The sequence below is a fragment of the Chrysemys picta genome, chromosome 19, assembly GCF_011386835.1.
Source record: "Chrysemys picta bellii isolate R12L10 chromosome 19, ASM1138683v2, whole genome shotgun sequence".
NCBI lineage: Eukaryota > Metazoa > Chordata > Testudines > Emydidae > Chrysemys > Chrysemys picta.
In genome coordinates, this window is record NC_088809.1 from 5,571,654 (window position 1) to 5,598,657 (window position 27,004).

Sequence of the window (27,004 nt, forward strand, 5' to 3'; positions counted from 1 at the left end):
AGTCTGGCATCCTCGGAACGTGACTGGTGCCGAACCAGAGAATTTGCTGAACCATGGGAGGTCAATACATTATTGTAATGAGCGGGTCTCTTTTTATTTTTATTTCACTGAGGCAAATAAACAGAACAACGTACCGATGTGCCCTTTTCCAGTTTCTGCAACAATTCCACCTTTTCCTGTATCGATACTGACACATGGGTACGCCTAGCAGCATTACCAACACTTCCACTGCTTGCTGGTCTCTTAGAAGACATATTTAGGGATAAATTAGAGCTAAATAACACAGAACACTGAGAGCAAGGACTGGCGGCTGTAAACAAACTTTGCCGGACCGCGGGAAACTTGGACCCACTCACGATAAGCGGGCATCCAGCTAACTAAAATCATGCCGGACCATGGATGTTGCAGGAGCAGAGAGTGCCGGACTAGAGAGGTTCAACCTGTAGCGCTGTCCACACCGGGGCTTAGGTCAGTGTAACTCAGGGGTTCTCAAACTGGGGGTTGTGAGGTTATTATATGGGGGGGTCGTGAGCTGTCAACCTCCACCCCAAACCCTTCTTTGCCTCCAGCATTTATAATGGTGTTAAATATATAAACAAATGTTTTTAATTTATAAGGGGGGTCGCACTCAGAGGCTTTCTATGTGAAAGGGTCACCAGTAAAAAAAAGTTTGATTAAATTGTGTGGTGGCCAGAGGTGCCCTCCTGATTACAAGACTAGCCAAAACCCCAGTTATATAGAGGAGTCAGTGGAGGGTTATATATGTGACCTAGAAATATGGAGTACCCATCTTTTTAATTTAACTGTAATCAAACCACAGACAATATTTCCTCATACAAAATCCTTTTAAATTTAGGTATTAATTCATGCAAAAACTCAAGTGTTAAGAAACAAGTGGAGTTAGTTATGGGCATAATGTAATATAACAATGTGTGTACATGGGGAGATGGAAGAATTAACCAAAAGTAGGTGGCATAATGGAAAACATTCTGTAGGAAGGCAGCTTGGTTCAAAACAAAAACATGGGAATCAGGAAACTTGAGTTTTATTCTCAGCTTTTGCTGCATGACTTTGGGTATGTTGCTTTAAGGAAGACCTTTCCACTGTCCATAAGGAGGAAGGTATTCTTAGTTCCAATAGCAATGCATGATTATTCTGTTCTTTTTTTAATCTTTATAACAATTAGTGAGTTGTAATGCTAGTGGGGGTGCTGGACTGACTTCACTGGAGATAAGGTGTTTATTGACAGAGTGACTGTAGCAAGGGTGCTGACTGTCGCAGCTCAGCATCAGTGCACCTCTGCTTTAATGTGCAAGGCCACTTTTGGGCTGAAAATAGAGTTTTGCCCTTACACTTCTCAGTAACTTTGTCACAGCTGTGGGTTTAAAAGGCTTGGCTGGCTAGTCACTTTCTTTTTCATTACAAGAAAACAAAACATAACATGATATATCAAATTGCTTAATACTCACTGCTGTGGTGGTGCTGGCCAACTGAAACATACTGTGAGGAGAAAAAGGCAGCTGTCAACTCTAAATGCAAGCCAGAAATGCTGCTGCTTTGGATGGGCAAGCTTGATACACTCTTAATAATAACTACTGTTGAAAGTATATTAAAACATATGTATTAAGCAGCTTGTGACAATCTTTTTTTCCCTAAAAGAAAACAAAATTAATGATAACCTGTGGTTTTGCGTGATGTGATGACACAAAGGACAAGGGGAGGGCGAAACACAGGAGAGAAAACTATCAGTACAGAATCTGAACTGCCCTCCACTCAGTCTACAGCTATCTAGTCTAAAATGGGCCTATACATTTTTATTAGGGCTGTCGGTTAACCACAGTTAACTCACACGATTAACTAAAAAAAATTAACTGCAATTAAAAAAATTAATCGCGATTAATCGCACTGTTAAACAATAGAATACCAATTGAAATTTATTACAATTTTTTGGATGTTTTCCTACATTTTCAAATATATTGATTTCTATTTCAACACCGAATACACAGTGTACAGTGCTCACTTTATATTATTATTTTTGATTACAAATGTTTGCACTCTAAAAATGATAAAATAAATAGTATTTTTCAATTCACTGCGTACAAGTACTGTGCAGTGCAATCTCTTTATCGTGAAAGTGTAATTTACAAATGTAGATATTTTTTGTTACATAACTGCACTCAAAAACAAAATGTTTAAAACTTCAGAGCCTACAAGTCCACTCAGTCCTACTTTTTGTTCAGCCAATTGCTAAGACAAACAAGTTTGTTTACATTTACAGGAGATACTGCTGACTGCTTTTTATTTACAATGTCACCTGAAAATGAGAACAGGCATTTGCATGGCATTGCAAGGTATTTACTTGCCAGATATGCTAAACATTCATATGTCCCTTCATGCTTCGGCCACCATTCCAGAGGACATGCTTCCATGCCGATGATGATGCTTAAAAAAAATAATGCGTTAATTAAATTTGTGACTGAACTCCTTAGGGGAGAATTGTATGTCTCCTGTTCTGTTTTACCCTCATTCTGCCATATATTTCATGTTATGACCCAGCACATATTCGTTTTAAGAACACTTTCACAGTAGATTTGACAAAATACATAGAAGGTACTAATGTGAGACTTCTAAAGATAGCTACGGCACTTGACCAAAGGTTTAAGAATCTGAAGTGCCTTCCAAAATCTGAGAGGGATGAGGTGTGGAAAATGCTTTCAGATGTCTTAAAAGAGCAACATTCCGATGTGGAAACTAAAGAACCTGAACCACCAAAAAAGAAAATCAACCTTCTCCTGGTGGCATCTGATTCAGATGATGAAAATGATGGACACATGTCCCCTGGAATGGTGGTTGAAGCATCAAGGGACATATGAATCTTTAGTACATCAGGCACATAAATATCTTGCGATGCCGGCTACAACAGTGCACTGCGAACGCCTGTTCTCACTTTCAGGTGACATTGTAAACAAGAAGTGGGCAGCATGATCTCCTGCAAATTGTTACCAAACTTGTTTGTCTGAGTGATTGGCTGAAGTAGACTGAGTAGACTTGTAGGTTCTCAAGTTTTACATTGTTTTATTTTGAATGCAGTTATTTTTTGTACATAATTCTACATTTGTAAGTTCAACGTTCATTATAAAGAGATTGCATTACAGTACTTGCATTAGGTGAATTGAAATAGACTATTTCTTACAGTGCAAATATTTGTAATCAAATATAAATATAAAGTGAGCATTGTACACATTGTATTGTGTGTTGTAATTGAAATTAATATATAAATGTAGAAAACATCCAAAAATATTTAAATAAATGGTATTCTATTATTGTTTAACTGCAATTAATTGTGATTAATTTTTTTAATCGCTTGACAGCCCTAATTTTTATAAGCCCCGTTGGACATTAACACAAGGTAAACACATGCTCTTGTGATACTAGTAGTGTTTTGATTAAATGAACTAGTTTACAATCGTTATAATAGTTAAGTCACTTTTGAGGAAAATACTTTATTTTCTTGTTTCTCTCATTTATATTCCAAATGCATATATATATATATATATAGTATTTACTTTAACGTCTTTTTTAAGACTGACATTTTATTTGTCAATAACTCTGTGTTGATCTTTATTTTCGTTTATTTCAGGAAAATAGATACAAACAGTGTACTATGGTGCTGTCCTCATAGTCATGATTAATTAAACCATTCAGTTTTATACTATTTACTGTGTTTAGCTTTTGAGCCCCATTTATTGCCTATAATCAATATGAGAGAACTAGTGAGAAGCACCTTCCAGTGCTGTATCAAGGGAATGTCTGTAGACATAATGAAGGCCGGGCCCTTCCTGTCCAAAGCAATTGACTATCTTTAGCCTCTTTGTGCCTGGGAACCCATGTTTGTTCTTGAACTGGGGATTCTTACAAAACAGTGCAGTTCTAGTATAAATCTAGATGAGAAATTATACCCTTGTTGTACTCTTGGTGAATTATGCAGAAGCATTGACTTTGAGAAACTGGGGCAGCTGTGTTAAGGAATCCCCATTTACACTAGGTAAAAAAGTAAACAGTAAATGGAGAGTAGTGTAACAAACACTTGGAGTATCAAAAAACAACTGTGAAAAGAATCTGTCTTAATGTGCTAGCCCACTGCAGTTTAACATATTGCTTACAACCTTCACAATAGAGTTTGAGTGACTTCAGTTACACATTCCAGGAGACTGGCAGTCTGTTACAATCAGAGTCCAGACTCTAAAGCAGGCTAATTTACAGCAATGGGATGAAGAAAGTTGTGGATTTGTATTACACACTCTCACCTGACACCGTATCTGATCTCTTACCCGCTGATTGACATCTTGAATGAGCTCTTTGAAGCAAGTTCCAGCTTAATTAAAACGTTTGCTTGGTTAGCAGTGATCTGTGAAAGCCTGTGATAAATATTGAATCGGGTTCACCTGCTGGTTACTGTGAGTGGATAAACAGCTGCTTTGTGCAGTTTAATCAAGAGACTGTAGCAGCAGAATACTACTCCTTTTAAAAGCGTTTTAAAAAAGAATAGCTGAAAAGCTCTAGTAATGTCACTTCTGATATCTTACTAGGGTGTGCTTGTGTGAGATTTCACACAACAGGTATTCACCACTGATGGCTTTGTACCCAATGAAATATAGAAGAAGATATCAAGAAGTCCTCTTATCTCTGTGCTTCAAAGATCATAGCCTCAGTGTTTGTTTAACCTTATTTTACACTTAACTCTCTCAGTGCATTTGACTCTTCTTTTATTATTCATAGAATCAGAAATGCAGGGTTGGAAGGGACTTTAAGAGGTCATCAAGTCCAGCCCCCTGCACTGAGGCAGGACCAAATAAACCTAGACTATCCCTGACAGGTGTTTATCCACCCTGTTCTTAAAAACCTCCATTGATGGGGATTCCACAACCTCCCTTGGAAGCCTCTTTCAGACATTAACTACCCTTAATAGTAAGAGAGCTTTTTCTAATATCTAACCTAAATCTCCCTTGCTGCAGATTAAGCCCATTATTTCCTGTCCTGTCTTCAGTTGGCATGGAGAACAGTTGATCCCTGTCCTCTTTATAACAGCCCTTAACTTATTTTAAGACTGTTATCAGGTCTCCCTTCAGTCTTCTTTTCTCAAGACTAAATGTTCCCAGTATTTTTAACTTTTCCTCCTAGGTCAGGTTTTGATATTTATTGCTCTCCTCTGGACTCTTTCCAATTTGTCCACATTTTTCCTAATGTGTGAGACCCAGAATTGAGCACAATACTCCAAGTGGAGGCTTCACCGGTGCCGAGTAGAGTGGGACAATTACCTCTCAGGCCTTGCATACGACACTTCTGTTAATACACAGCAGAATGATATTACCCCCCCCCTTTTTTTTTTTTTTTTTTGCAACTGTTGACTTATATTTGGTTTGCGGTCCACTATAACCCCCAGATCCTTCACAGCAGTACTACCATCTAGCCAGTTATTCCCCATTTTGTAGTTGTGCATTTGATTTCTCCTTAAGTGTAGTACTTTGCACTTATCTTTATTGAATTTCATCTTGTTGAATTCAGAGCAATTCTCCGGTTTCTCAGTCATTTTGAATTCTAATCCAGTCCTCTAAAGTGTTTGCAACCCCTTCCAGCTTGGTGTCATCTGCAAATTTTATAAACACACTCTCCACCCTATTATCCAAGTCATTAATCAAAATATTAACTAGTACTGGATCCAGCACTGACCACTACACAACCACTTCATTCCTTTGGACGAAGGAAAAGCAAGCCCCAGATATAATTTCTTTTTGTTGTAGGAAAATGAGGCACATAAAAAGACATTGCACCCCCAAAAATCTCAAACTCTCAGAAGTGGGACTGTTACTATGGGGAAGCCAGGCTTCGCAGTGATAGGGAAACTTGGACTAGCCAAGGAAACTGCTTTGTGGACACCAATTTAGAGATGGGAGGTCAGCTGAGTTTCAAATTTCACTTTTCCTGAGGGAGAGACCCAGATTCTAGTCTCAGCCTGTGCAGAGAGAACTTGGGGAATGTACAGTTTTTTACAGGAAACAAACCAGACACAAGGGAGAAAAGCCCAATGAGATGTTCTGAGTGACAGAGGGATTCCTTGAGTGGGGGCAACAGAGAAAGGGTAGAACTTGTTTCACGGGTTCTGGAAGCTCAGGAACATGCTGATAACCAAACCCCTGATATGAGCACCAAACACCATGACAAACTACACAACCAGATGAAAGCACTCTGGCAGGAACTGGATGATAGGACACATGTAGCCCAGAGTGGCTGTCTGAGCAGCAAGAATGAAGCAAGAGATCATCCTTGGAAAGATGAGGAGGCTTCTATAAGTGAAAGGCCCCCATGTTTTGGATTTAAAACTCCTACTTCAGGAATAAGGCCACCAGGAGCTGGTCCACATCACTGCCAGTGGGCATAATTGGGCCAGGATACCTTGTGGCACAAATACAAAGGAAAAGGCAAGTTCTTCTTCGAGTGATTGTTCATGTCCATTCCAAGCAGGTGTGTGCACGCCGTGTACACGCCAGCCAGAAGATTTTACTATAGCAGCGTCCGTAGGGTCGTTTTCGCCGCCCCCTGGAGTGGCACCTTCATGGCGCTGTATATAGGGGCCAGCCGACTCTCCACCCCCTCAGTTCCTTCTTACCGCCGATGACGGCTAGCTGGAACTGTTCGGGCACAAGGTATATTCAACGGGGGGCCTGCAGTTGCGCATTGCCAATCAGCAAGCCATAGTGAGCCGGTATGGACATAACACGTGCTCGGCTTTGTCTAGGTTCGTGGACCTCCTTCCACAGGAGTCACGAACCGAGTTTTCAGCCCTGGTTGAAGAGGGGAGATTGATTACCCGGGCTTCCCTCCAGGCGGCCTTGGACGCAGCCGATTCAGCCTCATGCACGTTGGCGACTGGTCTGGTCATGAGGCGCAGAGCCTGGCTTCAAGTTTCTGGCCTCCCTCATGAGGTCCAACAAACGATCCAAGACCTCCCCTTCGAAGGGCCCACGCTCTTCTCGGAGAAGACTGATAAGAGGCTTCATAGTCTAAAGGATTCACGGACCACCCTCCGTTCATTAGGCCTAGACACCCCGGTCACCCAATGTAGGCAGTTCAGGCCACCACAGGCCCCACGGCCGTACCAGCCTCAAAATCGAGGGGATGCCTTGCGCAGAAGGGGAAGGACGGGCAGGAGGAGGCAACAACAGCAGCCCTTCGGCCAGTCATCTGCCTAACCAAGGCCTACACAGGGGCCTAGACCACCATTTTGATAGCTTGGTCGAGGACGGCCTCCCAGTCAGAACCCTGGATCCATCCAACCTTACCTTCTCGTCACGTCTGTCCCCCTTCTATTGTGCGTGGGCCCGGATCACATCGGACGCTTGGGTGCTTCGCACGGTAGAGAGGGGATATTCTATCCAGTTCTCCTCCCTCCCGCCCCAACTGCCCCCCTCTCCCTTCCTCTTCAGGGACCCCTCTCACGAGCAACTTCTCCTTCAAGAAGTTCAGTACCTCCTCGCATCAGGGGCAGTAGAGGAGGTTCCTCAGGAGCTACGGGGCAGGGGCTTCTACTCTCGCTATTTCCTAATACCGAAAGCGAAAGGGGGCCTCAGACCTATTTTGGACTTGCGGCGTCTCAACAAGTTTGTAAAGAAGCTCAAGTTCCGCATGGTGTCCCTGTCCTCCATCATTCCTTCCATGGATCCAGGAGACTGGTATGCTGCCCTTGACTTAAAGGACGCATACTTTCACATTGCGATAATCCCTCAGCACAGGCGTTACCTCAGGTTTCTCGTGGGCAATGCTCATCTACAATTTACGGTTCTGCCCTTTGGTCTGTCGCAGCCCCAAGGGTCTTCACGAAGTGCATGGCAGTCGTGGCAGCCTTCCTGCGCAGGCAGGGGATTCAGGTGTTCCCTTACCTGGACGATTGGCTCATCAAGGGCAGGACCAAGGCGCAGGTGGAGGCTCAGGTGGTCTTTACCAGGCAGACCTTCCTCGAGCTAGGCCTCTTACTCAACGAGGCCAAGTCCACACTATCTCCAACCCAAAAAATCGAATTCATAGGGGCATTTCTGGACTCAACACACGCCAGGGCATATCTCCCAGAGGCCAGATTCCGGACTATGTCCAACATTATCCTCGGCCTCCAACGTTACCCGACCACCACAGCAAGAAACTGCCTCAAATTACTAGGGCACATGGCGGCATGTACCTACATGGTGAGACACACCAGACTCAGACTGCGCCCACTCCAGTCCTGGTTGGCAGGGGTTTATCGGCCGGTCAGGGACTCCCTAGAATCAGTGGTGATGTTACCTCGGCCGGTGTTGGACTCCCTTCAATGGTGGCTCGACCCGTGGGAGGGCCTTTCCTCGACCCCGAGCCCTCCCTATCCCTGGTAACGGTCGCATTGGATCGGGGATGGGGGTGCACATCTGGGCGGCCTCAGAACCCAAGGCCTTTGGTCATGAGAGGATCTTTCGTTGCACATCAATGTCAGGGAATTACGAGCGGTGCGCCTCGCATGCATAGCCTTCAAATCCCAGCTGGCAGGCAGGTGCGTTTCAGTCCTCACGGACAACACTCCAACAATGTTCTATATCAACAAACAGTGTGGTGCTCACTCCTCTCCCCTGTGCCGGGAGGCCCTCGCATTATGGGACTTTTGCGTATAGAACGTAATTCACCTGACAGCATCCTACCTCCCAGAGACGCACAACGGGCTTGTGGACGCCCTCAGCCGCTCGTTCCAGGGTCATGAGTGGTCTATCCGCTGGGATATAGTACTCTAAATTTTCCGGCTCTGGGGTCATCGCCAGGTGGACCTGTTTGCCTCCAGCGAGAACAGGAAGTGTCGTCAATTCTGCTCCCTCATGGGACGCAGTCCGGAGTCTCTAACAGACGCCTTTCTCCTCTCTTGGGCAGACGGGCTATTTTACACCTTTCCCCCGATTCCCATGGTTCACAGAGTAAACTGTCGTCGTCGTCAGCTCAATCGTTGCTGCTGTCTTCGGCGGCATTTTGGCGGAGGGTCCTTCCTCCGCCGAAGACAGCGGCAGAACTTCAGCGGCAGCGCCTTCAAATCGGGCCCCGCGGTGCCTAAAGCCGGCCCTGAAATGCAAGAACAGACACAAGATCATGATCACAGATGTGGAAGAGCACCTGTGTCACAAAGAACAGCAGCGGCTGGACTTGGGGATAACTTGCACGAAGCATGGGGAAGACTCCACCCATCCGCATGACCAGATAGCTGAGCTGCAAACTCACGTTGGAGAACTTAAGACAGCTGGCCCAGAAGGAAGAGGAAACGTAAGCAGCCGTGACTAAGACGGAAGAGGAAGAAAGCCAGAAGAACACGGCAAAAAAAAAAATCTGTAAATTGGAATCTCAGATTAATGAACATCAAGGACACCTTGAGCGAGTACATAGGAACAGAGCAAAAACCCAGAAGCAGGAGCTGAGGAAAAAGCTGAAGGTACTGGGAATGGAGCTAGAAGACACCGTAGACTCCACTGCTCCATAGTGGGAACTCACATTAAAGTGGGAACAGAAAATGTCTTTCGTGAAGAAGACCCTGAATGATGAGACAAAGACCCATGAGGCACAAACCCAGCCGATAAGAGAAAGGCAGTTACAAGCTATGAAGGAGCTGACAGAACAGCTGGAACACACAAAGTGAGTGACAGCAAACTTTGAGAAGGCAAAGCAGGCTCTGGAGAGTGAGCAGGCAGAGAGCTGTTCAGTGAGGTGACGATACTTCAGCAGTGCAAAGAGGACTCTGAGTTCAAGTCCAAGAAAGTAGAAGTCCAGCACCAAGATCTGCAGGTAAAATAAGTTGACTGTAAGAGAGTGTGGAGTGAGCTGGCTAGGAAAGTTACCAGACATCAGTGCAAGCTAAACAATGTCACAGGCCTTTTGAGCTGATCAGAAAGCACATCGCTCAAGTCCGTGAAAGCTGCTTCTGGATGCTCAGGAGTTGGTTGCAGGAGGAGAAGTGCCAGACGCTGAGCCTCAGCGCTGAGCTGAGGCAGATGGAGGAGGAGAACAGCTCCCAAGAGCAGCAAAAAAAGAGCAGGAGACCATGAGATCCACCTCCTGAGTATCAGAGTTACTCAGTTCTAGGAATGGAGGAGCAAAAATGTGGAGAAGAGAAGGTAGTGAAAGGACACAGTGTGTCTGGCAGGGGTGGGGGAGGGCAATATTACTCACATAATATCATGGGTAGAAGAAGAACACAAGTGGATACAATTAAATGAAATCCTAAAAGCCTCAGGCAAGGCTGTGCAGACCTTTATAATTGACACCCCAAGAGGAAGCTGGATGTTGTGGACGTTCTCAGTGTATGTATGTATGTATCTGACATTTGCATTATTTATCATGAGTATTGATGTGGAAAGGTGGTTTATTTTGAGTCCCTCTACCTAGGAACAAAGGAATTGCCAAACTGGATCAGACTCATAGTCATCCTGTCCAGTATCATGTGTCTAACAGTGGTTAGCATCAGATGCTTCTAAGGAAGGTGCAAGAGACCTGCAGGAGGTAGATATTTAATAATTCCCTCCCATCCCCTGAAAGTCTCATCCCACCTCCTACTAGTTAGAAATTGGTTTAAGCCCTGAAGCATGAGGATTTTATATCTCTTGCAAACATTTTTAAGCATTAACTACTATAATTTTGGAAATTATTGTTATCCATATAAATGTCCATTCCCTTAAAATCTTGCTAAATTCTACAGTGAAAATGATAAAATTTAACCATAGATGGTGTAAACAGTTGTTAGCTCAACTATTTTTTTAGCTCAGTGTGGATGGAGCCAAACTGTGCTATAACCAGTTATTTTAAAACGTCCTTGCTTAAACCAGTATTTTCTACCAGGATTAAATCACTTGGTATTTTTAAACCAGTTATCATAGTTTGGCTCTCCAGGCCAAGCAGTAACACAGATGGAGCACAATCATATTTAACATCTCTGGGTAAACTTGTCTGTTTTCATCCTGTGGAACAGGGCCTTATGGATAAATTAGGTATTGCCCTTCATCTTTCCTTAAAAAAAAGTATGTTCCTCTAATTCTAAATAGTTTAATGAGTTATAAAATGACGATGTAGATAAAGTTTTTCTTTAGCCTAACAATTTAACTTGTTTTTCCCAGTTACTATCTTTGTGTGTATCTAGGAATTCTTTCAATAAAAAGATTTAAAACCCAAAATAGGTACTATATAATTTGGGAAATGCAGGAGAAAGATATTTATTGAGCACGTGTGGTGTACCAGACTGTTCAGATGCAGATGTGCTCCCTGTCCCAAGGGGTTTACAAGCAAAATAAAATAATAGGCCATACAATTTATAACAAACTCAAGAACATTGTTGGAGCAGCAATATAAATATAACACAAACTCAACCACAGAAGTCCCATTTGAACCCTTTCTTCAACTTCCTGCCAAATACAGATTAAAACTTAGGTCTTGTGGTTAACAAACTTGGGTCCTGAAGGTTAACAAATTTGGGCTGTTAGTAAAATAAGTTTTAGTATACAAATTAACTTTCTTTCCTCACTATTTCTCAGTCGCCCTGAAAGGAATATGACAGATACTTTTGTTGTAGCTTAGCAAGCTCCTCTCCTTCCTGAAATGCAGATTTATAATTTTTACTGCAGTACTCCCCAACTATACAGTAATTACCTCTTACAGTGAAAAGTAACTAGGACTCTTTTTCCTCTTTCTACAGTAATGGAAGACTACAATGTCATAAATTATGCTAAGTCGCAACTACAATGGTATAAATAGCTTCTGGTACAGAAATGCAGAACCCAAAGGGTCACTTACGAAAATGTTTAAAAGCTCAGCTATTTCATACCTAATCCAACTTTTTTTTTAACAAGAAAATCTCTACAGAAATTTGCATGAGTGAGTATTGCAAGATGTAGGGAGAAGTTGCTGCTTTAACCATCCTATTGCCTTAATTATTCCTGCTTTATGTTGTTTGATTTCCAGAGATATTTTGTCAGTTTGGGATTATTTTACTGTGTTTTAAGTCATAAAATGGGCACTTCTTTACTTTATGGTCTACCAGAAATCTAGCCTGCTGAAGTCCCAAACAGTAACTTTTTTTAAGGAAGGTAAATCCTATGATGACATTTAGAGTCTCTTTATTTTTAAAGGCTTGTTTGGGTCCTCTGCAACAGAAATATAAGTATTGATTGCTGAGGACCCCAAAATAATTTATTTTTAAATATAAAAAGTGTGTGTGTGTGTACGCTTGCAGCGCACATGCAATGCATCCTCCAGCAATTTTGCCCGAAACTTACCTTCCTCAATGAAAGCAAATTTTGAGGGCCTGAACTAGTTGAACAGTAATATCCTTTTTTAATTGTTAAGCTTAGAGGGGCTGAATTTTTTGACTCAAAAATGTGTTTTTAGAAAATAAACGTAAAAATAACCCATTAAACCATGAAATTATGTGGCTGTATGCAGCTGGGTCATAAATTAATTGTACTCAAGCAGGGTTGGGGAATAGCTTGACTAAAACAGACAATCCTCTTTACTGATTGAACCTGTATGCTGTTTACTTTAACCCACTTGTCACGCAGCTCATGGAAACCCGAAACTTAATTGTTTTATGAAGTGCTTCCTCATGTGTCAATGCCTAACCTATAGGCACTTCAGTTATATTATATACCGTATAATTGAAAGATCTTTCCCAAAAAATTTCTAACAAAGAGCATCTGAAAGTGTGAAACTCTGGTTTAATGCAAATAAAGGGCTCACCTTCTCAAATAAGAGCCTTCTTAATGTGTGGGGTTTTTTTGTTGTTGGGTTGTTGGTTTTTTTTGTTATACAGGCACCTCTTTAAAGTGTTTTTTTTTTTTTCTTGGCTGATGGCGTCTGTGGTTTTCAGAAATGTTATGACTACTGCAAAGCAGTTATATACTTTTACTGGTTACTATAAAATCAGCCTGAGTTTACAGCTTTCCTGATGTTGGTTTATTTTTTTATTTTATTTTTTATTTTATTTTATTTTATTTTTTAGTAAAAGGTAACATTTTAAAGCTGCAATAGTGAGTGAAGTGCTTCTTAAAGCCAGTATTATGCCAATTTTAATCCTTTTAAGAAAAACTTTAAGGTCACTTGTAAAATACTGTAATTTATATACACCCCACACACATGCAGGCATTATGGTTTTAATTTTACCTTTTTAAAACTTTTTAATAAAAAGTTTCTTTGAATTTTATTTTTTCCCCAGAGATACAGTAAAAGGAATTACCACTGTTGGTGTTGTACTAAAGAATTTGAATTGCATTTTCCAATCATCTTGATTGTATAAGTACAGTATAGGACAGCAAATATTACTGTGCTTTGGGAAATTGTTGGTGTACTGGTCTAGATTTCTCTAAAATTTACATTTAGTAAAGTAAATTTTTTAGGCCTCACATTATCCTCCCATAAAGGATTAATGGTATTGCATCATCTCTGAGGGGAAAAAAATGGATTCAAATGAAAGGGGATAGATATGGGCAAAAAGGCGAGCACAGTAGGCAAAAGTAAACTGATTCTGCAGCTTATTTACATTAATTTTCTTAGTATGTTAATAAATATCATTATTTCAAAGACCAAAATAGAATATAGATCAAAATATCACGATAGAATTTGCATTCCAATTTTCTGAGAGTATAAACTGAGTCGGATATTGCCGCATATGTAACGTACACCACATGTCAGCTGTTTCCTGCTTCACTGCTGACAAGAGCCCCATTCATAACTCTCTTCTTTTTATCCTTTCAGTGAATAAGTAATTATTCAATATAGAAGGCAGGATATTTGGAACTGGCTATTTAATGTGGCAGCACACCGTAATGAAATCTGCTGTTACTGGCAACCTGAGAGGGGAATGTAACAATTCCAGCATGGCTGTAACTTTATCTGCTTTGACGGCCTGTTTATTTGGCACATCAGTGAACCTTTTATCCCAGTGAGTGACAGCTCCAGGAGGGTCACATTTACATCCATTCTATCATGTATTGTAATATTTAATGGCGGACAAGGTTGAGTGGGACTCAGGGTAATTTGAACTTGCTTTTCCACAGAGTGGAGGCTAAGAGACAGCTTGATCCCCAGTATTGTGGTGTAACACATTCCATGACTTAGCATTTGTTTATGAAGGATAATCAATTAAAAGCAGAGGGAAAAACTTTCAGCTGTCAAGTACAGTTTGTTGCTACTTGCGCCATCAAACTAAAAACCAAGTGCAAACTATTTTACACTGTTAACACGTGCTGATCGGTTTTTCACTACTGCATGTACTTGTACAGACAAGATACTCTTCTTACAGATCTCTTAACATTTTCTTTGTGTCATCTACATAAATCCTAATGATTAGTCTTCCCAATAGTTTATGTTGTGGAAGAGATTGAGGAGGATGAGTTTCTCTGTGACAAAGTAATTGGAGTGAAAAAAAAAACACAGTTGTCTGCTATTCCAAATATTTTTCCTGGATTCAGTACTGTTAGTTAAGAATTATGAAACTCTTAAGGCGAAATGAGAGTATTCACTAGAATTGACTAATGGCATAACACCATGATGAGTGTATTACTAATAGAGTATATGCTTTGAAGCCAATTTAGTGAAATTTGATTTGCAGATGAAACCATATTAAAACAAAGTTTTCAGTATTAGTTTTAATTTGGTAGCCCAGTCAGGTCTTGATCCTACAAGGTGCTGCAGAGTCGTGTCCTGATCCAGCAAAGCTCTTAAGCACATGCTTAAATTTATGTATATGAGAAGTCTCTCTGACTTCAGTTGCACTAGTCACATGCTTAAGTGCTTTACTGGATTGAGGCCAGAGTGCTCAGCACCTTATAGGATCAAGCCCTCAATGGAAAAGTAATTTCCTTTAGCTGGCAGTCAGTATATAAGAACTTGTTCAAATTAAGAAACATAATAAACAATCCTTTTCCCCCACATTAATGTTTCTCACTTTTTCTTCATTTGTCTGCTATGAAACAAAGGCTGCCATCTGGTTTGAAGACAGCATGTGTCTCTTGTATAACATGCTTTTTTTTTACTCAGTTCTTAAGGCCTGGCCTGGGAACTCCTAACTCTAGGCGTCCTGCATAACTTGCTACTAAACTGTCCTGGCTTTTTTCATTGTAATAATTTGTCACAGGTAAATTAGAGGTAATTGGCTGTGCATGATGGCAGAAAATGAACCTAAAGTAGAAAAACTTTCCTAGTGCATTGTAAAAATTAGTTTAAAATTCTCTCTCTTTTCTGGCACAAAGGAATAAACAAATTAAAATGTCATGTACAAAATAATGTTATTTTACTGGCACAGCACTTGAGTTTAACCACAATCTGGTTTGTTTAAATCCTGGAGAGACAGTGAACGGTACCAGTAAACCTTTCTATATGTGAAATTAATAGATGGTATAACCAAGGACATGCATCAACTTTGCTACTAAATTTCGTATGTTGATTTCGATGGTAACATTTTAATTTCCATCAAAGTAATGGCATATTAACCTGGAAAATATTATGCTGACTGGCAAAGAATATATAAAGAAAAAAGCAGATGGAGAATTTGGTAATTACTTACGGTTTTTTACTTGAGAGATACTCTCTTTTCTACGATAACTTTTTATAACAAATTAAACTCTCTTAAAAATTATTTTGAGATTTTGTAATGTTTTGTGTATACTTTTAACTTGAGTCCACTATTCAGAGTTTGATAGATTAATTAATGGGACATTTTGAACCACCCTAGAGGAAAACGCTCAATGGTCAATATGGAGATTTAGTATATGCAGTTTGCAGTGGTAATGGCCTAATAAACTTTCCGTTTTTTGGTTACAGTCTCCTGGCCCCTGCACACAGTGTTCCTGTTCTTCTGCAAAAGAAAATTGTAAAAATGTTAGTAATGCAAAGAGGAAGGAAAATGGAGGAAAGCCACACATCCCCAAAATATTTTTTGGAACTCGAACACACAAGCAAATAGCTCAGATTACTAGAGAGCTGCAGAGGACAGTGTACTCCAGTGTCCGTATGACAATTCTTTCTAGCCGGGATCATACCTGTGTTCATCCAGTGGTATCCAGAAGTAGTAACAGGAATGAAAAATGCGCAGACTTGCTGGAAGGAAAAAATGTGAGTAGTTTTGTTTCAGAAAATGAGTATTAATTAAAAAATATTAATGAAAGATTTAGCTGCCTGAGCAGCTGGATTGAGTAACATTCTAACTTCTTAATGGCACACCGGTTGGAAGCCCTTTTGTAACTTCTAATTCATTTTGCATTAGACCATTAATCTTCAGTAAATCTTGATTCACAGCATCAAAATTTAAAAAGTGTAATAGATTATGACAATGTACGATTATAGTTTTAATTTGGGAGCTTAATTACAATTGCAATAACCTTTGCTTTCTCAAAACGTATTTCTTTTTTAAATTAAATTAAATAATCCATTCAGGCCTGATTTCTCTCTGCTTATTCTTTTATTTTATTTTATTGAGCGTATCTGGGCATTGAAGATGATTAGAATGCATGGGGGTAAAATTATTGTAATAATTCTCTAGTTGCAAAATTAAGAGGATAGGGACTTAATTACCTGTGTTATGTAAGTAGTAATTTAGAGCCTTTTCTCATGTGGATAACCCACCACAAATCCGGAACAAATAATCTGCTAATGATGCTAGCAGAGATACACTGTGCTTGCTCACCCTATGATAATAAGTGTTATTGATAACATAATTTGTTCATCATCATCTTGGTTAACCAAGTTTAGGATTTCTGCTTGCCATTTCAGAGTTGTTTTAAGACTATCTTGTTTCCTTTCCACTTTTGCAGCCTACATTTAAAATAAATAAATAAAACTAGACTGCAAAAGCACAGCAGAATTTATTTATTTACAGATAATCTGCAAAGCCTAACAAAATTGCCATCTTTTGCTGCTTCATAGTGTATATAGAAGTTCTGAAATGAATGTTCCAAAAAGTAGTGTGTTTCTGCTTGTTTACCCATTTAAAATATCAGGTCTGGACTTCCCTGTTTTTGCTAGAGGACAAGAAAATAGTTGGCTTGGCTGCACATCAGATTGAACAAGACTAAATCTTAAGAAATTGAGAGGGGACGGGATTTTTATATCACTGTTAACACCGTTTTGTTTTATAATACTTATTTTAATTCAAGCTGCTGACAAATACTTAAGAGAAAAGCTCTTTGTGCACGTTTCAATCCTTCCCTTATTCCCTGTTCCGTCAGTTGTGAGCTGAGCAACTCTTATTCCAGTTTTTAGTCCTTCAAGAAGTCCTGCAGCAAAACCTTGATATTGATAGTTGTAAGGCAAGTCGAAAATTTTTTCCAGCTGCCTCTATTCCCTGTAAGGAAGCTAAAAAGGGCGCACACACTTTTTTTTTCCCTTTGTTGGTCACTTTTAAAATATATCAGCACCACACATACATTGATCATAAATGTAGGAAGATTAGTTAGGAGTCATTCTATGCCAAAAATAGTGTGTCTATAAGCAAATTAAATGTTTTAATAATTGTGTGTATCCAGTAAAAGGTTTTTGCTGGTTTCCAATGTACGACTCAGACTGTAGAAAACTATTGAGGCTGATAGGAACAGCTTTTGTTGTCTCCATTGGCAAATTGTTTTGAAGGATATATGGTCATACTGTACCTAGTTTCTGTTTTGTCCTCTTGTTGGGGCTTCAAGTTTATTTTGTATTCATCACGTATAAGTGAGCATTTGCTTTTTATGCTCCCAAGTTCTAAGGGTAAATAGTAGTGGTAATGAGAGCCAATTACACTGTCACTTTAGGTGTCTGTGTTAACCAAGACTATATTACAGAAGTGAGCTGATAAGCAGATAACTGACAATTTGTGAGCGAAAAGGCACTAAGTGTGATAACATTTCAACTGACAATCTGCCCCTTAGGGTTGTGTTACACTGTTAAAAAGGGATGGGCTTTCCTGTTCATGTTATCAATCTTCATATGACTAGGCAGCCTTAATTGCCTCTAGTCTAAAGTATATATTTCCAGGGATTTAGTCTCTTCTTGCTGGTTTTGTTTACTTAAAAGTTTATCAAAGAAAAAATAGAATTCACAGCAACTAATTTTATAGTTTAAAAAAAAACTGTACTGAGATTGACTAGAACAGAGAAATAATAGTTGTTTAGTTATACCTTAGGGACACCAGTGTTAACCAGTATTAAAATTTTAAAATTCTCCACTCCTCCCTGTAATTCCAGGGTATCATCTCCAACCCATACATTAAGATTTGCCTGTCCAATCTCTCTCCTACCCCTCCAGAAAAAACAACAACAAATAAACCCAAACCAACCTCGAAATGATGTACTTGAACACCAGTGGAAGGACTGCTGTCAAAGTCATGAGCAGAACAACTATTATTTGCTTTTATTGTTAAACATGACACCCTCCTGAGCTATTAGCACAGAGGAGACATACAAATGAACAAGCTCAGGTGGATTCTAATGTGATTTAAATTCACTAGACATTTCTGGTTGGTAATTTGATGATATAAGAAAGTTGATATATTGGTGGGTGGATGTGAATGTGCCATATTATTTTATTTTCTATCTTTCCTAGTTGAATTAACTATATGTATTTGGATTTATTAATTAATTGCTCATGATTTAGAATCCATCCCACCCTCTTCCACTGCCAGGTTGCTATTTGTAAAATAGATTAAAATTTTCTTTGGGTTCACTGGCAAAACTCTGAAATGTACCTTACAGATTTATGTATGATAGGTTATAGATCCTGTCATATTTGCCTGCTTCGTTTCTGCCATTATATTTGTTGTTGTTAAAGTCCAAAAGATAACAAGCACTTTTTAAAATACCTCAGTGATTGAGATGAAGTAAAAGATTACAAAATAAGGGTTTTTTTTGTTTGTTTTACAAAAAAATGTACGTTCACGTGCATCATTGTTCTTAGGACAATATTTTGTTTTCAAACTTGCACATATTTCCTTTTAGGGCGGGTCCTGTGTTTACTACCATGGTGTCCATAAACTTAGTGAACATCATGCTCTACAGTTTGCACGTAAGAAGTGTCAGGCTTGGGACATAGAAGATCTAGTAAGCCTGGGAAAGAAGCTACGTGCATGTGCCTATTTTGCAGCTCGAGAACTCATGGTGGGGGCAGATATTGTATTTTGTCCTTACAACTACCTGCTGGACCCACAAATAAGAGAGAGTGTAAGTATATTTGTAAGTAGGGCTTGGTCTAAACTACGAACTTATGTCGATATAATTATGTTGCTCAGGAAAATCCACACCCCTTTGCCACATAGTTATGCCGACCTAACCCTTGGCATAGACAGTGCTATGTTGACAGAAGGGTTTCTCCCATCGACCTTGCTATTGCCTGTTGGGAAGTGGATATCTATGCTGAAGGGAGAAACTCTCCCGTCGGCCTAAGTAGTGTCTTTACTAAGTATTATAGTGGTGCCTCTGCAGTGTTGTAAGAGTAGACAAGCCCTAGATTTTGGTTGTTGCATTGACTGAAGTTAAAGCGAGATGAATAAAGAATGTGATAAAGGCACATGGTCAACTTAAAGCCACATTCCTGTCTGAATACTTGCTAGTGTTACAAGTAACATCTAAATTAAAGAGATTAAAGAATATTTTTCTTTTCTTTTGCAATATCCTTATTTTGTACATATGACAGTACCTCTGGTAATAGTCAGTTTCACTGTTTTTTCCATTGTAGCTAATCAGTTGTGTGGATTTTTTACACAACAACAGAAGAGAAACTTCTAGGATGGCTTAACTACGAAAAGTGGGCATGGTGGCTTAGGGAAGGTGTAAAAAGTGAAAATACTTTTATTTCATTAAAAAAAAATCACATTTCAACCTGTCTGTCCTTTTTGCTATTAATTATACAGTACCATAAAAGTACATTTTACAAACTCTCTGCCCCTATGGTATTTACAGATAAGGACCAAATTCTGTCATTTATGCTTGCACCAGGTTTCAGTTTTGTGAAAAACCTAGCTAGTTCCTATGCTACGGAAATTCTGTCAAGCTCTAAAAAATCACTTTTCATTGCTTGTACAAGTGACACAATTTGGACAGATTTTTTTTTAAACATGAACCTACTGGCTGTTGTTTACTCATTTTACTGGACAATTGTTGTCTTTTGCAGATGGAGATTAACTTAAAAGACCAAGTAGTCATTTTAGATGAAGCTCATAATATTGAAGATTGTGCACGGGAGTCAGCCAGTTACAGTGTTACAGAAACACAGCTGAGATTTGCTCGAGAAGAACTTGATATCATGGTCGTCAACAACATCAGACGGAAGGACCATGATCCCCTGCGGGCTGTGTGCTACAGTCTGACAAAGTAAGGCCTATTTAAAACAAACAAACAATCAAACAAAAAAACCTACTGTTTATAGTCCTTTTATGAATATTATGTACTAGAAGACACACTGCATAATTGACAAGAAGACTTACAGATATACTTCAAACGCTATAGTCCACAAGCCAGACCTCTTGTTTTTCCCATTTTGGGCACCCAAGAAGGATTTGTGGCATTTATGACAAATAATTGTTTTATGGATCACGGGAATATTTTCAAAAGTCCAATTTCCAGAAGTAACTTAGTCTCCTAAGTGCCTAACTCACTTTTTTCAAAATGGGATTTAGGTTCTTAGGTCATTCAGGTGCTTTTGAAAATTTTACTCCAAGACTTTGGGCAAATTCATCTAAATTTTCTGTGCATTTCCCCATCAGGCCAATCACAGGGATTTTGTGAGAATTAATGTTTGTAAAATGCTTTGTGAGCCTTCTGTGGAAGGTGTTATATCAGTACAAAGTAGTATTAAGTCAGCATTAGAGAAACTTATGTTTCCAGAGGAAATCTTCCCCCCTTAAGGTAGAGAAAAATTCTATGCAAAGTGTTTCAAGTGTTCTGAGAGTAGACATCCTCTGCTGGTTTAGTAAAAGACAATTGGAGTTTGCTTTAACTAAAGGCAGGGCAGGTAGCAACGCCTAGTTAAGGCTACCCAACACTTATCATTTGCCTGTAATTTTGCCAAACACAAATCGTTTGGGCTGATAAAATTTCCCAGGCAGGATGTCTGCCTAAGGCTAATTTTTTTTTTTTTTTTTAAAGTTTCACCTAAAATAACTCAGCCATTTTTGAGAGCAAGGTCAGGGAGAAATGTTCTTCAATCTTACAACTGTTTTGCTGAGACTGTCTAGTGCCTCCATGCTTCAGAACAGGGACTTGAAATTTGTCAAGTGGGGACACCTTGGTGTCAAGCATCTCTGAAAATTTGCCCAAATCTGGTATAAGGCTCTGAAAAATTGCAGTGTGCACATGCTCAGTAGAGACATCTTAGTGTTTGGCAGCTAAATTCTCCAAAGATTCTGTCTGCACTGATCATGTGCTACCCTCTCACAGCTTCTGTCTGTGGCCAGACAGTGCTTGTTTTGGCCCCACAGACCAACTAGGCATGCTCTCTCCCTTGGCTGCAGGAGCTACGTAGGACTTTCCCTGCAATTGTTCTTTCCGGTAGCCACTGTGAAGCCATGCACAGGAACTGAGAGCAGGGAGAATCCTGTTTTCTCATTGCTCTCCCTGTGGGTGCCCATGTGTTGTGGAGTGGAAAGAGGCAGCAACCTAACTTGAATACACAGTGGTGAGGAACAGGGGCAAGGCATAAGGGATAGGAGCCTGAGGGGAGCATGGTGTGGTTAGGAGCAAGAACTGGCAGGGAGGAACAAGGACAGAAGATAGGGAAGAGGAAATAAGAACAAAGGGGGGAGGCGAAGTACAGGAGCTATGGAGTGGAGAAGATCAGAATGGGTGAAGAAGAATGTGGACAAGAGTTGGGGGCAAGACAAGGAGACAGAGCAGGCAGGAGTTGAGTGAGAGGGGGACAGGTGTAGGATCTGGACAAGGTGGGTATAGAAGCAGAAGGGGCAGGAAGAGGCTGGGAGAACAGTGGCAGATGGTCTATAGCCACTAGAACTTGGAACTGAACCCGTTATTGATGAGTCTTAACATTCCTTTGCTGTCTAGCAAATAGCTGTGAAACCCTCTGGTAAAGTGTCTCTCTCTGTTTCCATCTCCTTGTGCCAGGTCCTCAGAGAAGTAATAGCCTTCTTCTGTTACCAGTTACTCCATTAGCTTAAGTGGTAGTGGATAGTGTTGTGGATCTAAAGATCCCAACCCTGCTGATGTTGTGGAGGATGCATGTGGTCAGGGGTGAAAGTAACGCTGAAGACTTACCGGTATAGGGGCAGGGTTGGAGGGGGGTCAGTGTCCCCCAGCCATCCCTTCCAAGCTTCCTGGCTCACGCCACCTGGGGCTCCAGTGGTGATTTAAAGGGCCCAGGGCTCCGGCCGCTGCCACAGTAGCAATAGCGGTGGTCGGAGCCCCGGGCCCTTTTAAATCATCGGTTCCGGGGCAGCTGTTTCCTCCCTCCCCCTCATCGGCAGCCGGGAGGGGCAAAAGGGGCAGTGACATTAAAGCCAGCTGGGTACGGGCCAGTACCAGCGGCCACTTTTTACCGGTACACCGTACCAGCTGGCTTTTACCCCTGCATGTGGTTCTACGTGATGCAATTTTGTTTTTTCAGTGTTTAAGTTTTTTAAAAACATTTTTGGTTAAAATTTCCTACATTAAAAGAATGCTAAGGTTTCAGAGTCGAGCACTTGCCTGTATAATCTGGACTTTTTGAGGAGCCTGAGAATAAGGCCGCCTAGACCCCCAGCAGCCCGGACTCCCAGCAGCCCACCTGCCTGAGAGCTGGGCAGCTTGAGGAATCTAGAACATAAGAATGGTCATACTGGGGCAGATTAATGGTCTATCTAGCCCAGTTTCCTCTCTTCCGATAGTGGCCAATGCCAGATGCTTCAGAATGAGTGAACAGAACAGGGCAGTTTATCAAGCGATTTATCCCAGTCGTCCTGTCCCAGCTTCTGGCAATCAGAGGGCTAGGGACACCCAGAGTTATGAGGTTGCATCCCTGACAGTCTTGGCTAATAGCCATTGATGTTTCTTTCCTTCATGAGCACATCAAATTCTTTTTTGAAGCCAGTTATATTTTTGGCCTTCACAACATCCCCTGGAAGTGAGTTCCACAGGTTTATTGTGCATTGTGTGAAGAAGTATTTCCTTATGTTTGTTTTAAACCTGCTGCCTATTAATTTAATTGGGTGACCCCTGGTGAAAATGTAAATAACACTTCCTTATTCACTTTCTCTACTCCATTTTTATAAACCTCTGTCATATCTCCCCTTCGTTGTCTCTGGGCAGTTTGCAAGTCATGGAGACGTGGATGATAGTCTGACAGCATATTAAAATTTTCCTGCAGAAAGTTAATTTTCTGCCAGAAAATTATTCCACAGAAAATGCCCAACAAACTCGAAGGGAGAATGGAAATTTCTCTGCTCCTGCTACAGAGTTTCTATGTGATGTTGAGCAAGTCACATAAATCAAAAAGCAGCCAACCTCCACCACCATTTCATTCTCCTTTGTGTTTTGACTGTACAGTGCCATATATAGTAGCTGCTACTGTAATTTAAATAATAAATAACTGATACCCAACTGTGCATGTCCAAATATTCCAATTAAGTAATTGCCTCCTTCATCAGAAACCTATCTGAACAGTGGAATAACAGTAAGAAATAACAAAAGTGGCTTTGTTTATATTAACTGAGCTTATCTTAATTACATTTGGGACAAGCATTTTGTTATAATATTGGTCTGGAAGTGTTGCTCATTTAGGAAATCCCTGTTTATATTAGAGATTAGGTACACCTTCAACTTCACCCTCTTTTCTTTTCCATTTGGTGCCAAGGGTTAACATTTGTGTGCCACTGAGACAGAATAATTTCCCTGTGGCTACTAATTCTCCTTTGTTGGGTCTTTCAAATGTTAAACTTCTTAGCAGCAGAGGAGAGCAACAAGGCTGGAGATTTGACCGCCTCTGGCTTTTTAACCTTATCAGAAAAACTCAGGTTGATTCTCTTGTCAAGTCTGCCAACCGTAGGGAAAGCAAGAGACTGAGTGTAAATGACCAATAATTAGTATTCTCTTTTTGCACAAACTGGCAGCTCTGGGCCCGTTAAGTGAGTAACCAGAAAAATTCTACATCCGTTTAAAAAAGTCTCTTATGTTTGATTCTAAAAAGCACTTAAGCACATGTTTTAGTGCCCTTTCCTACACTTGAAAGGATTTGCCAGTTCCCCTAGTGAAACACAGCTTATACTAGCAAAAGAGTTCTTGCATCCTGTCTTTCTTCCTCTGTGGCTGGAATGAAGGGATGTGGTTTAATTAGGCTGATTTAACTCATCTTGGAAATACTTAGCAATGAGCTGTATGATGCAGGTTATCACTCTTTCCTTGATCATACCAATTACAGAGGTAATGAATTGTCTGTAAAGCATAATAGCTTAAAATAAGGATTGGTGCAAGGCTACACAAATGTTTCCTAGCATTCCTGACAAATTAAAGAAACAAGTTATATTTTTATGCCCTTTTAAAATAAAGTTAAAAAATATATGGGGCGGGGGGGAAATGTCAACACTAAGGGACAGATTTTTCTCTGACATCCATCAGCATACATCAGAAGTAGCTCTAATTAAAGTCAGTGCAGTTCAAAGGTGTAAAACTAGCAGAAGAGAGAACAGAATCAGACCCTAAATGCAGAGCCCTCAACCTTTTGATTAAAGATATTAAGTTAAAATAAGTACTGTATATACTCGTTCATTAGCCTGTTCATTTATAAGCCGACCCCCCGAGATGGTTAGGTAAAAATAGCAAAAACTGTATGACCCTTTCATAAGTCGACCCTATATTTCAGGGGTTGGCAGACTTTGGCTCCTGGCCCGTTAGGATAAGCCTCTAGCGGGACTGGACATTTTGTTTACCTGGAGCGTTCACTGGCATGGAGCCCCTCAGCTCCCAGTGGCCGCAGTTTGCCGTTTCCAGCCAATGGGAGTTGCGGGAAGTGGCACCTCTCTGGGAACGGCGAACCGCAGCCACAGGGAGCTGAGGGACTCCATGCCTATGAACGCTCCAGGTAAACAAAACAACAATGTATTAGATATTCAATTCAATGATTCTATAGAGTTTAAAATCATCAAATTTTAGTGTAGACCTGTTTATAAGCCGATCCCCGCTCTTTGATGTGTCATATTTTACCAAAAATATTAGGCTTATGAACGAGTATATAATATCACAGGAGTATGGTACAATTTGTGAAGCTTATTCAATTTTGCTTCCTGGAAACAATCATACAAGATCATTTAAATTAATGCAGGAATGATTTACAATTATTATTCCTCTCTTCATTTGCAGTTGGCTGCAGGAAAGCTCTGGTCAGCTTAAAGAAAGAGGATATGAAACCTCCTGTAAAGTTTGGAGTGGAAAGGAAATGCTCACCATTTTGCACAATATGGGAATAACAAATGCTACATTTCCTATCTTGCAGGTAGAGTTTTCTGTTACAGAATTTATTATACAAATGCATAATATTATTTGGTTTCATGTTTTAAAATACGCTTACACTACTTGTACTTTTTTAAATTCAGTCCAGTTTCTCAAAGCTGTCTTAAAAAAGTGTGCATGATGAAAATCAAAGGTAAATCCACAGAAACTAGTACAGTCACACCTGTGTAAAAGAAGTGCCAGTGGCGAATCAAGTTCTAAATCTACTAGAGTAATTTATTTTCAAAGTCGCAGACACTGACCTTGTTACGATGGTCTTATAATTACTTTATTTCTGTTCTACCAAAGAATAACTGTGATCAGATAAAATTATTCAAAGTTGTGACAATGTAGTGACTCTTAGTTCTGTCTTTACTGACCATCTACATTCAGATTGATTGATTAACAAATCATATTTACTGCATGCTTCAGCCAATCATTTCTTTCTGTATGGTACCAAGCACATTGAAAGCACTGAGTTAAGTACTAAGATTTTTATCTTCAGTCTAACTTCTCTGCTGCATTGAGATAAGTTGTTTTAAAATATTGTGGTGAACACTTTATTTGTATGCATTTGTTTTGGGAAGATTTTTAGGATGATATTAATGAAGAGTTTGCCTGTTGCAGAAACATTTTGCAGCTGTCCTTGAAAAAGAAGAAAAAGTATCAAATCTTCATGAAGGAGATGAGCTTATTGAGGTTCCTATTGTGAGCCCTGCCACTCAAATTGTGCTAAAAGGGCTATTCATGGTTCTGCTATATCTTTTTAAAGATAACAACAGGTTGGTGGAAATATATAGCCTGAATTGTGGACTTTTTTCATTCTCCTTTCTATCAGATATATTTAAATTGCAAGTGAGTGCATTTTTGTAAACATCTGATTGTTTATAGGAAGATGGAAAGACTGCAAATATAAATATTTTCCCTAAGACATTTGGGTAGTTTTGGTGCGCATGATAAAGAAAAAAAGAGCACTTGTAGGAGCCAAGCACAGTGGAGGCATGCATAGTACAAACATGTTCCTGCTTCTTTGCCAAGTTGTCTCTTTCTCAACTATTCAGCACCTCTGCTATTTATTTCAGTGTCAGGTTTCTCCTGAGCGAAACCTACCAATTAAACAGGATTGTGCCAAAAAATTCTCATGTGGGTAAACATCCAGTAAGTAGTAGGTTGATATCACCAAATTAATTTTCTTTTTTATATAACTAAAATGTTGAGTATGGTTTCTCTAAAGGTCAGACTAGAATATTTTCTTGGCATGTTGCTTAACTCCAGTATGCAATTTAATTCTTTTAAATTAACATTAAAGTGATCTAAACTACTCTTTTGATACCTTCACTCTTAAAGCCACTGTAGCTATTAAATATTTTGTTTTAGAACTAATTCTGTAATACACGGCTTAGCGATTATAGGGGCTCTTTATGTTTCTTAACTTTTGAACCTTATATCTTAAATCATAATCACTGTTTCTAGTGTAGAGTACATTATTCCATATATTGTATGCACAGTTGCCAACTCATTTT

General features: G+C 40.0%; 1 protein-coding gene across 12 annotated transcripts in view; it reads left to right on the top strand.

The window, feature by feature from the left end:
- BRIP1 (BRCA1 interacting helicase 1) overlaps positions 1 to 27,004 on the top strand; it is a 142,179-nt gene that overhangs the window by 20,729 nt on the left and 94,446 nt on the right. For all 12 annotated transcript variants that reach the window (XM_065573186.1, XM_065573188.1, XM_065573184.1 and 9 more), the window contains exons 7-11: positions 15,865 to 16,155; positions 19,011 to 19,232; positions 20,182 to 20,381; positions 25,353 to 25,485; positions 26,109 to 26,263. In XM_065573186.1, coding sequence (XP_065429258.1) covers positions 15,865 to 16,155; positions 19,011 to 19,232; positions 20,182 to 20,381; positions 25,353 to 25,485; positions 26,109 to 26,263 — 1,001 coding nt within the window. The remainder of the gene's footprint in view (positions 1 to 15,864; positions 16,156 to 19,010; positions 19,233 to 20,181; positions 20,382 to 25,352; positions 25,486 to 26,108; positions 26,264 to 27,004) is intronic.